The sequence below is a fragment of the Seriola aureovittata genome, chromosome 11 (genome assembly GCF_021018895.1).
Source record: "Seriola aureovittata isolate HTS-2021-v1 ecotype China chromosome 11, ASM2101889v1, whole genome shotgun sequence".
NCBI lineage: Eukaryota > Metazoa > Chordata > Actinopteri > Carangiformes > Carangidae > Seriola > Seriola aureovittata.
The window spans coordinates 6,103,017-6,115,662 of NC_079374.1; the positions used below are offsets into that span (position 1 = coordinate 6,103,017).

The following is a 12,646-nucleotide window of genomic DNA, read 5'->3' on the forward strand; positions in this document are numbered from 1 at the left end:
TGAAGATTCTAATGTTCCGTTTTTAATGAGGATGTTTCAACGGTTTTGCATTAGATAGAGGTTTCCGCTATTAAGCTTACCCTCATCGATATAAATGGGGTAGATAAACTAATAGAAAACACCTGTCCGCATAAAGCAGTACAATATATTGCTGGACTGCTGTACTCTGTTGTACCAGACCACATTAGTTTTAGGTGTATCATTTGTTCCAACAGGACAGTGCAACCGCGCATGCGCAAGATTGACAGCTAGCTAGCGCAGCGCACTTCACAACAGCCAGCTGATACCAATCAGCTACTCACAGTGGACAGCGTTTCGGTTTTGTTCTCGGCAATACATTTACCGTCATACATGAACTTACATCATATGGAAGAGATATCAGTAACATTATTTTATACAAGTATGGCGGTTACACTTCAATGCTCTGACAGCTCTTCGTCTGTGTAGTTAGCGAGCTAGCTAGCTGGGTAAAGTTGATAGCACTAAATATCATCAACGCTAGCTAGCTAAGTTACAGCGGATTCTTACAAGCTGGCATCAAAACAAACTCATCGTCAGCCATGGGAATACTATTTACAAAGCTATGGAGGCTTTTTAATCACCAAGGTAAGAATGGTGCCGTGGCTTTTATCATAAAACTGTCGAAGATATGGGAGCGAAGTGGAGTCAGTGGTCAGAGGAGGCCCGCTGTGAAATACAGGTCTGCTGCGTTCATACCAGCCTGGGATACAGCTTTATACACATGACAGTTTACAAGTCTTATTTTGTTATCATAATTTCTGCCACTGTAACTTATGTCCTTTTTATATGTGTTTACGTTGTTGTTTCACATTTTAACGTGTGAAGGATGTAGTTTTCTACAAACTCCGTTCACCGTCTCTGCGTTAACTTAGTGTTAGATTATTTATGCTCTCGGGGTTTGGAGCGCAGGTCAGTTGAAACCAAGTCGATCCCTAGCTAGTGATCTTGAATCGGTAAACAGGATTGCATTGCGAAACCTCTGTAACTTGAGTCCCGACGTATGGTCCAGTGTTCAGCCCGGTTGGCCAGTATTATGACTGGAGATGGCCACACAAACAGAGCACACTGAAGTCAGCCACATCAGCAGAATGCTTGATTGAATAAGGATCAATGGATTACTTCAGAGTGAGTCACATTGACTTTATACTCCCAGGGTAATCACATCACCTTATCATGGTAATGTCAAGAATACAAGTAACCCATCATCCATTCACAGTTGGCTTAGCTTGTCTAACACCGAGGCAACTGTAATTTCACTATGGAGTTTTAGTTCGTCATGACTCAGACTGGATCACATGGGACTCGCATGCTGTGGGCAGTCAGCTGTGAACAAAATTGCTGTAAAGTAGGTCCATTACATGTACTCCAGATCTTATAGTGCTGATGGTGCAGTGACTCCTATACATTAACGTACACAGCGAGACTCCAGACAGAAAGGTTTATCCGCTGTTCACATACCTAACATCAAAACTAAAGTGGATAATTTCTAATAAGTCAACAGACAAACCAACCTTGGCTTGTATCCTGTTTTATACCAATGTTAAGTGTATTGTATTGTATTCAGGTTTTAAGAGCCACATTGGGTTCTGGGAAATTGAGATTGGCTTACAATTTACAATCTAAACAATTAATTGAAAAAGAAATGACTATCTCAATTGAAGATTGAAATAATGGTTAGTGTAGGCATACACAACATTTAATGTCTTTAAAATGTTTGACAAACATCCTTTGACTGCCTTTTGACATAAACATTGGCAAAAACTGTGGTCATTTCCTGCTGTTGCTAGCTTTGTCTGGCGATTCATCCCCTGTTAGATCTCCACTGAGCTCTGCTCCATTTTGCTTCCATCCCTCCTGTCCCTGGGGTCTGTAAGGCTTTTATTGTAACTCCTCTATCTAGCACCAGCTGCACTTTCAAGTCTAAGGAAGCCTTAACCATGGCTGTCCCCAGTTGATTGATTCTACCCAGTGGAACAACAGAAGTTCATTCACAGTGAAGAGGACATGTGATTAGACATTACAGACTCCATACAGTTTAATGTTAAAAGGGAATGGTAACAAACATGTTCACAGTGTTGACTTGTTCATGGCTTCTAAATGATCTTAGATTTGATTTTAAAATTCCTTTCCATTTTCTGAAATCTTAATCCTGTTCATTATGAAAGGGGGCCCTGGAGAGAGACTGTCCCAGTCTATCCCACATATTGGGCAAGAGGTGGGGAAGACATACGTAGACACCCACGTTTGTGCTTAATTATGGGGAATTTAGAGTTTGAAGTGAATCTTACCTTCATGTCTTTGGATTACAGTTATTTATCAGTTAGTTGGTCAATTTAGATAATGGTCTTTTTTTTTTTTTTTAGGCAAAAATGCCCCAAATTAGCTGGTTCCACCCTCTCAAATGTGAAGATTTGCTGCTGTCCTATTTGATAGTAAATTGAGTGTCTTTTGGTTTTGTACTTTTGGTCAGACAAAACAAGCAATTTGAAGACACCACATTTAACTCTGAGAAATTGTGATGTGCGATTTGTTATTTTCAGACATTTATTTTACCAAAGCTGCAGAATAATGATAAAAAAGAAAAAAATATTTTTTTGCAGACTGACACTGGATTGTGGGAAGAAACCCATGCAGCCACTGTGCCACCTGCTTTTAAATATATCAACGGTTAATGTGTTTAGATAGTATGTCTGCAGGCGGCTTAGCTGGCACCTGCGTGACCTTTTTTTTTTTTGTTTGTTTTTCAAAACAAGACTTTTTTTTGCCCCAGCTTCTTGCAGTTTCACCGGACTGACTTGTGATCTCCAGGCACCAAAGACAGTGTAGTCAGCTATGTGTTATCTCTATGCATGCAGTCTGTTATGCTTGCTAAAAGTGCATTTTAGCTGAAATAATTTACTCCTTGCCTCACAGCTGTTTTGTTTTGATTCAACATGGGAGAGTTGCAAAGACACAAGGCTCACATTTTGATCTTGTGCAATTCTGTTTGCAACTTTCACTTCCTTTGCTTTTTTAAGGTTTTAGTCACAGTTACAGGGTAACAGGGTTGTGAGGGTTTGAAGGTGTTTTCCAAACAAAAAAGATGTAATAATGTCGCCTGGATAAGCTAGATTTAATGAAGTATATTTGTTGGCCAGCTCTCTTTTTTGTTTATTTTTATTTACCATCAAAGAAACATTATGGGGCACATCTTATTTATTATTTTATTGTGTTAAATTTACCTTCACCATATCAACCCGTTAAAGGCTGTAATGAATTGCTGCCCATTTCTTCACTGCGTTTGGGAATCTGTTTCATATCAGTCTTTGGGGGAAAAAAGTGTTCTTGGTCACAACATATTAAGATTGTATACTGAATATTGGTATACAAATTTTTAAGAACCAGTCAGTCTCAGTCACCAGTCTGATGCTGTGATTTCTTAGGAAGTATCCCATCATTCATATTCAAGGTGACACCTGTGGTTGTCTGACCGGCTAAACCTCCATTAAACTTCCCTGCAGTGTGATGAGGTGGCTGGCCGAAGCTATTATCACACGAGGCTCTCTTGACAGTTACTGTTACCAACGCACTTGGGGTCTTCTGTGCATCTGGATGAGTTGGTTGGCAGAAGCAGTTGCAAAGAGTTATGCCAGGATTTGCAAACATTAGAATAATTAGACAGTTCAATGGGCCACTTCTCAACGACTGAAACCAAATAAGATACTGGAGCACATGGTTCACTTTAACAATTTAATGATCTGGTGCAAACAACTAATGTTTATTTCTAAGTGAAATAGTGTAAGAGATAAGATGATATAGTTCATTATTAGTCCCGCAGCTGAGAGATTTGCATGGCTGTATTGTTTGACTGTATTTGTATAGTTGCATGTAAATGTATAGTTGTGTATATGTATGTATATTTTGGTAAATTTGAGAAATTGTAACTCAAACTGGCAAAAACTATTGAAGTGTTTTAGGACAATATTTTAAAGTCGGTATAAGAGCCATCACCCTGTAAGTTCTTCCTACCAAGAGACCAAATGTATCCCCAGTGCGCATGCCTTTGTGTGTTTGTGGTGTGATGCTAGGCTTTTCTGTAGACTAAACATGGAGATAATTCTGACAAGCCATACTTTAAAAGTCTAGGTAGAATGTGGGCTTGATCCTGTTCTTTCATGCTCTAGTTTCTCTTGATTACCACTTTGTCCATAACTAATAACACCAAACAATCTTTGTTCTTCATTTGTGTTCTGGGTGATCACAGGATCTGAAACCTAGTGGTGAAGAGATGCTTGAAGCTGGGAATTATGTCGCAAATGATTTATAGAAAAAGCAAGCAACACTTTGATGCACAAGTGCTGAGCAATCTTGTGTCCTTTACCTTTATCCTATCCTTGTGCTTACTACAGGACTTCTTACTATTGACTTGTCACTTCAGCATATCAACTGCAAGAGAGCAATTCATCCTAGTTGTCACATATTGTTTGTCTTTTTCACAAGTAAAGCCTCTTTGTATTTAAGAGAGAGAGAGAGAGAAACTGTGAATGCCATCGCCTCAGCTGCTACTGGGTTCAGCCTGATTGTACAAGCTTGCTAAAGACCACCCACTAACTCATCCGTAGCTGTGAAAGTACAGTGTTCACAGCCCCACAATGTCGCAGCAATGCTAGATGTGTGAAACTACACAATTTGGAACTGAAAGAACACAAAAAGGGCTGTTGTGTGAATCGCTCAATGCAGTTCCACATCAAAAGACATCCTGTAAACAGATTACTTGGCTGAGTTTACATAAGACTCGTACATCAGTCAGTCACCAGCACTTAGCCCACATATTGATGTCACTGCTAGCTCTGTGAATTCTTTGTAAGTGTCTTTATTGCTTTTCAGAGCACAAAGTTATTATTGTTGGCCTGGACAATGCCGGCAAGACCACAATTCTGTACCAGTTGTAAGTATACAAATGTCGTTCTTTCACTAAGCTTCTTACATATCCTCACAGTTTTATTCATCTATAAAATGTGGCATAAATGTGGATTTTTCTTGTGTCACCAACAACTCAAAGGTTTTTTTATTTATTTATTTATTTTAAATTTTGTATGTTATAGTTCTATGAACGAGGTGGTGCACACCTCTCCTACGATTGGGAGCAACGTGGAGGAGATTGTGGTCAACAACACCCACTTCCTGATGTGGGACATTGGAGGCCAGGAGTCCCTTAGGTCTTCGTGGAATACATACTACACAAACACAGAGGTAGGTAGTAGGTTATGTTGGCTCAAAATCAGAAAGAATTGTTCTGCTTCCTTTGGCATCCAACAGTATAGATCTTTTTGAATTATCACAGACAAGAAATTGCCACAGTAATTATGAAATAAAAGAAAATGTATGAATTCCCATTATAATGTAGTGTAACTGCAGCACCACTGTACCTATGGTCCAGGCCAGGGTCTGACAGAGTTGAGATTTTTATTATTAACTGTCCATTATTTCTCTCCATCTTCTCTGACTAGTTTGTAATCGTGGTGGTCGACAGCACAGACAGAGAAAGGATTTCAGTGACCAAAGAGGAACTCTACAGAATGCTAGCACATGAAGTAAGACAATGATACTTGTAAGATATTTTATTACATGAACTGATATGTCCACAGTTTACAGCATCGTTGCCACACTTCAGTTTATCATGTTTTATAGATATAAATTGTTGGAGGTCTAGGGGGTAGACAAAATCATTTAAAACCAACACCTTATGGAAAATGCTTTTAACTGTGATTTTTTTATTATTATTATTATTATTATTATTATTATTATTATCATTATAATGAAACTTACAAACATTACAGCAGCATTTTGCAAAGCCTCAAGCAGTTTTAAAACATTATCTAATTATAAATTAATAATTAATTTTCTGATAATGATTTTTTTTTTTTTTTTTTATGTTTTCAAACATAGGAGTAACCCTCAATTATCAACTTCATTTATATAGCGCTTTAAACACATCAGTGTTTAGAGAAGTTTTTTAAAAAATTAACGCATTTTGACAATAAGGGTGAGGGTGAATTATGGTTGGTTTACTCTAACTCTGGAGTTAATGCACTAAATGCTGAGTCAGTTCAGCCATAGCAATTTTCTGTGAAATGTTAATATTGTTATAATATCTTTGAAAGAATTTACATATCTCACCCTCTCCTCTTTTGATGCCTCTTATCTGCCCTCCAGGATTTGAGAAAGGCAGGGCTGTTGATCTTTGCCAACAAGCAGGATGTGAAAGGCTGCATGTCTGTGGCCGAGATCTCCCAGAGCCTCCAGCTTACCTCTGTCAAAGACCACCAGTGGCACATCCAGGCCTGCTGTGCGCTCACTGGAGAGGGGTGAGAACTGCATTTAAAACTCACTTTTGATTAATTAAACTTTAAAACTATAGCCAATGTATGTGCTCACACCATTAGCTGCTTTTATGTAGGAAAACTGTTGCACAAAACTTGAATTTTTGTCTTAAACGAGTCTATCTGCATTCCTGTCCCTGTCTCTTCCACATCCCCATTCCTCTACGACACTCCCAATGTCTTGTTTACCTCCAGGTTGTGCCAGGGTCTTGAGTGGATGATGTCACGGCTGCGCGTGAGATGATGACCTTTGACTCTGATCAGGAGTGCGCCCTTGCTCTCTTGTTTTCTCTGCCTCCAGACATGAGCTTGAAATGAGGATGGGGACGAGGCCCTGTCCTCTTTCCTGTGAAGCTGACATGGGCAGACCGCTGCCAGGACATTACATTCTTCTGTGATAATTTATTTTACAAAAGACATCTGAACTCTGAACAAAAAAACATGACCTTTTCAGAAGGACATTGGACAAACAAAAGACTCAAATTATTTAAATTGAAATTTCTGCACGGTTTTCCTTTCAGAAAAACACAGAGGTCAGAAAAGTGTCTGACTTGGAACTGTACATGGACTTATTCTTCAGCTGTGTTTGAGTCTAGCCCATGGTGGCCTTGCAGTATTGCCGGACTGGCTGTGGCAGTTTTTATTGCCCCCCTGTGTGTACAGTCCAGTATTCTCTTTTAATGTGGTGCCTGCAGCAGAATGTTCAAGCAATGATGGTTGATGGTGACTGAAACATGCAGAAGGGAGGGTAAAATCACAAAACACCCACCTCCTTTTCAGTCCCTATGAATAATCAGTAAAATAAAGTGTTTTTATCTGTTTCAGGCGAATTGCATCGTGTCATGAATGAGTATTCCTTTCAGGTGACTCCCAAGACTGCTCTTTTCTTCTGTATGATTTTTTTTTTTCTCTCGGGATGATTGTGAACTGTGTTGAGTTTCATCTTTGTAACTTCAAGTTATTCTTTTTTTAGTGCTTTAGGGGGCAGAATGTGTCACATGAGCTCATGGTCCCTCATGCTTTTCAGTGAGCATGATGAGCAGCTACAGGAGTAGAGAGGAGAGAGCCAGAGAGTAAGACAGCAGAGGGATTCAGGGAGAGAGAAGAAGAGACCAGCTCTAAACTGTGAGCAGCACACAGTGAGTGGTTAAGAGAAGAGGAAAACAGCAAAATAGTAAGGACTGCATACTAGGGCTGTCACGTTTTTCAAGAAAATCAAGTTCAAATGAGCTCTAACACAAACCAAAGCCAAACTATGTGATTAGAATTGGAAATTCCGTTCATTTGTGGCCGACGCCTTGGATCTGTCGACGTGGTACAATGTCATTGGTATAAGGAAGTTGTTTGTTACAATGTCAGCAAACAGCCCTGCCATTATCCTTAATTTTTATCATGTATCATCATCTGTAAAACCACAATTATACATTGGCAAATCTCACATGCTGTGGTCTTGTGATTAACCTTTCATCAGAGCTTGATACTTTCCACTTTTTTACTTTTTACTGTGTGTAAGAGCTGATTTATGAACAGCTTTAAACATAATCCTACGTATGTTTCATTTTAATGTAACTACCAGTCGTAATATTGGCCGTATTTTTAAATAGCTTGATTTTTTTTTTTAAAATGCCTATTATCATGGAGCAGCAGTCAGTTTCACTGTGTATTAAAGCATAAATCAATATGTTCTACATTAACATCAGATCAAATGACTGTGTGTAATGCTAAAAGCACTTGAATTAACGAGCCCACAGAGATGTGGTTCAGTCTTAAATTGACTAATTGCTTAAAGACTGACCAATGGAACTTATCAGTAAAGGTGGAGATATAAATGAATGAACACCAACACTTGATATTTTAGTAAAGTCCTACTGTATGAAGATGTTCTTGCAGGACAACTGAGCAAACTCCATCTGCTAATGAGAAAAAGTTCACAAGATGTGTCTGAAAGCTCCACAAAATATCCAGTAAGTGGACCTTGTGCTAGATTTTTTTTTTGTCAAACACTTTGGGTTCTTGCCTTTTTCTTTCTCCCACCTATTTAAGATTGATCCATATTCATTGATATGGATTTTTGAACAGGTATGCCCTGACTGTCCCTAAAGCTCACACAGCAGTGAACTTGGTCTGATGATGTTTCCTATCAAATTGAAACATCATCAGACTGAAGCTGTTGTTATTTTCACACTTATCTGTGAATAGCTCTCAGTCAAACTGTTTCATATGTTAATTTTTTATTTTTCAGTTGAATGAAACATTTCAGGTTTTGTAGCAGGTAAGTCCAGCCCAAGTAACGCCCAGTAACCAAATACTTTCATGACATATACAATAAGTATTAAGTATACAATAATAAGTATTTGTATCCATTTAACACTGGTCCATAGAGCAGGACTGGAGACCTGAGTGTCTGCAGTTTATTTTGAGTTACTGTGTCAGTGATGTTGTCAGACTCTATAACCACCTCCAAGATGTGATTGGAAAGCTGAGCCCTTTGTTTGTTTACTGTTTGTACAGATTTTAATTTATGTTCAAACAATGAAGGTGTATGCAATACTGCAAACTATTTAGCATATCGGTCCAAATCCTGAAATGATACCTTAAATTATAGTCATTCGATCAGTCAATGAGTCCAGCTCTTGCTGACCGGCATTGACCTATCTAAGACATCACCTGTTTCTTATAGAGCTAAAAAGGTCAACGCTGTTGTGCGTCCTACTGGAAATCCACCTATCATGTTATTGCAACGGCATTTCTATGACTGATGAATTGGTTTCATTTAGGACCTCTTACCTCACCAGAATTCATTGTTTTGGTGTCGGTGGGCTAAAATTGACAGTTGGCAGTGTTTATGTTGTGGTTGTCTTTCATGCAGCTGTTGTGTTCTGGTCTCACTGGTCATCTGTCATTTTTTCCAGTGACTAAGCATCGTGTCGCCCCCTCCCTGGGTGTCTTTGGCATTGGGAAGTTGATCTTTTGACTGCTAGAATCATTAAAAGTCTCTACCCTGTCTGAACCTGAAATACAATTCACCAAATGATTCTGTAGCCTGAAAAATCTATCCACCTATTCAGTTTAACATAAAGTCATCAAAACGTTTTTTCTTTTAATTGAAGGGTCGGTTCAGTCAGTGGTATCTAGCTATGTAAATATGCCCAGGTTTTTGAGATATCCTCCAATACAACAGGTAATTTAAACGTAAGTTCATTTTCAGCATTAAGGAAAGAAGAACATTTTAAAAGAATGAGTCTGTCTCTCTGTTGCTCAAGTCACATAACAAGCCATTAAAAGTTGTCAAAGGGACTTTTTCTTTACTAGGAAGTAGCTCCAATGAAAACAGTTGCACTGAGGCCTAGATAATCCAGAGGAAATGGAGCATTGTTGTAAGAACATGTTGCTGTTTGATCCAGAAATATCCAACGGGGATAACTCAAAACTTGAAAGTATAAAATTAGAACCTTAATGTCAGACACTGAACGGTGAAGGCTGTTGTACTCTGGAAATACCAGGAGCGAAATTTTATAAGTTGCTATCATTAACCAAACAACATGAAAAACTACCTGCATGACTGGACACCACAAGGGAGGAAATATGTTTTTTTTGCATACTCATATCAAATCATTTAAGTCAACTCACCCTTTAAAACATGACTACTTCTTCAGTTTTGCAGATTAGATGAGATCAGAAAAGCAGTGATGTTGCTAATGAGGACCAAGCAGCAGTCATCACAGAGTGGAGGGCCATTACCACTTTCCAGAGGGACAGGGAGAGACATTCAGCTGCTGCTGTCCATCTTGGTCCCCGGGTAGCACCCTGCTTCTGGCACAAAGAGTGAGAGTAAAGATATGACATACCAGAGAGAGAGAGGGGCACATAATTTAAAGGGAGGAAACGTACATATGTTCTCTGTCACCATATGTATATGTTCAGAGTTGATGCCCTTTGCTTCATAGTTTTAGTCATAAATTGCTGTTTGATTTAATCACAGCTACTACTGCCACGTCAACTGAATGCTGTATGTTATCTGGAAATAGTTTGTGATGTATTTTTAAATCCCTATACTTTTTAATGCTTGCAGATCGTGTGATATTTGAGTCGCAGGCTGCTCTATCACTTTGACAATTTGCTCTTTTTTTACCTGGGTAGCAGTTGCTTGTCTGAGAGGTTAAATGGAACTTCTCTAGTCTATTTTATAACATGAAGTGAATATATATAGGATTGCATCTAGAGCTGACCTGCTAGTGGAAGTCATATTGTTTTAAGGTTTTGTTAACACACAAGGGAACAAGGTTAATTTGCTATTATTATTATTATTATTATAAATGTGTACACAGTACTGTACATTCTGCCCTCAGTGGTGTAAATGTAACAGATACCCTCAATCTTTATTCAAAACAAATGTCAAGGCCCCAGGCTGACTCCTCCGTCATTCACAGGCTTCATCTTTAATCCAAGGGGCATTGGTGATTCATTATTTTTTTTCGCAAACAGTCACATTGTAATATGTTGAGTAGTTTTGTGTATGTGGTTCATATCGACTTCTCACAGGTCTTCAATTTGATGTTGACCTGATTCTTGAGAGGACCTAGCCGGCTCAGGGTCAGCTAACAGATGACCTCAACAGTTCTGGCACTCGCAGCCCTGCCAGGCCTTCAGCTAACCTCCTCCTCCCAAGCTCAGACTCATATTCTTAGCCGTGGTCATACCTGCTGCTTCCAAACCTTTTACTAAAACAGTTGCATTTGCGAACATCACAGCCAACAGATTACCCTCTGACACGGGGCGGTACTGTTGTAGTCGGGGTTTACTTTTGTTTTCTTGAGACCCCCACCGCACGTACCCCATCGCTTTCCTCATAACTGCACCGCTGATGCATTAGCCCCAACAGGTGCTCTTTTCTGAAGGGATCACTTAGGTATATTTAGATTTTGAAACCTGAGAGCGCTGCCCTGTGATTGGCTGTGTTGACCACATGATAACCTGGGTAGAAGCTGCAGCTGTGTGCTGTTGCCCAGCGTTTCTCTGGAGGGAAGCTGGGGAGGCTTTGGCGGCTTGGGAGACCATTAAACTTTTAAAATTACTGGTAAGCAAAGAAACTGAGAAAAAGCACAAATATCCATATTTTCTACACCCTGCATGGCTTTCCATCTGCTTGGACATCCATCATTTCCATTCTCTGCTACCATCTGGATCCAGGAAGACAGCTAATTGAGGAATAAGGACTGTGAAGGCTTTGCTGCACCTTGAAGGAGTAACCAAACATTTCAGAACTGCAAGACTCAAGCAAGATCAGACCAGACTTACCTTTGGATGTTTCTGAAATTGCAGCTGCAGTGTGGCCATTCTGTCTTCTCCTCTTGGCACCTTCATGGCTATTTTCTCCTTCTACCTCAACTGCTCCACCTATTTCTTTTGTTGTTTTACAGAGAAATTTACATTTTAATTCAAAAAGAGGGCAATCAAGTGCTAAAAAAAGGTAGTTAGTATGCCATCCTATATTTAACCTGCAGCCTCAGAAGGCATTGCATCTCCATTTGCTAAACCGAGTCAACCAATCAGGCTGTGGCATTAGCTTACATGTCAAATAGCTGAAGCACAGTTGGGCAGCTGTCGCCAACCTTCAGCCAGGAGGCACAGTTCTTTGAGCTGTGTTGTGGCAAGTGAAGGAGGAGGGGTGGTTGTCACACATTCAAAGGCAGAGGCCTGTTATAATGCACTCAGTGTCTCACCTTCCTAATCTGCCCTTCTCCCTGTGTGATTATTGATTAACACAGCACAGTTTGTGAGGTGTTTCACATATTTGTATCACTTTGTTCAGGAAATCACAAAGTCGGACTATCAGTTTGAGACCCTAGTGGATGGCAAGTGAGGCCTTCTTACAGTCAGGAAATACTGCAGGAATCTTTTGCTGGTATGGCATGCACATTGGTTGAACATCAATATGTTGGTGTTATATTTTTTATAGCATGTGTTTGCTGTTTATTTTTTCTCTTTTTGAATAAGGTAATTGGGTTCAGTGGGGGGGGGGTGGCTTTCAGCATCCCAAAATATCTCTGGTGGAGTCGTCCTTTGGTCTCTCGCCCCAGTTTATGCAGGTTGAAACTGTAATTCAGTGCCGCTGATTTTTGACATTGACATTTAAGTTAACTTTGCTGCCCTGTTGGATTGTACGTTTACTCATTAGATATGCCTTTCAGTTTATAAGGCCAAACTTTGTTCATTCAGGGTTTAAATGAATGCCTCAAACTGTCATCTGTGTTTTTCTGTAG

General features: G+C 39.5%; 1 protein-coding gene across 1 annotated transcript; it reads left to right on the top strand.

The window, feature by feature from the left end:
* Positions 1 to 237: 237 nt before the first annotated feature.
* arl5a (ADP-ribosylation factor-like 5A) lies at positions 238 to 7,213 on the top strand. The gene is made up of 6 exons (XM_056389164.1): positions 238 to 606; positions 4,888 to 4,948; positions 5,106 to 5,253; positions 5,511 to 5,594; positions 6,217 to 6,368; positions 6,579 to 7,213. Exons 1-6 carry the CDS (start codon positions 561 to 563, stop codon positions 6,625 to 6,627), a joined length of 540 nt encoding a protein of 179 aa, XP_056245139.1. The 5' UTR covers positions 238 to 560; the 3' UTR covers positions 6,628 to 7,213.
* The last annotated feature ends 5,433 nt before the right edge of the window (positions 7,214 to 12,646 follow it).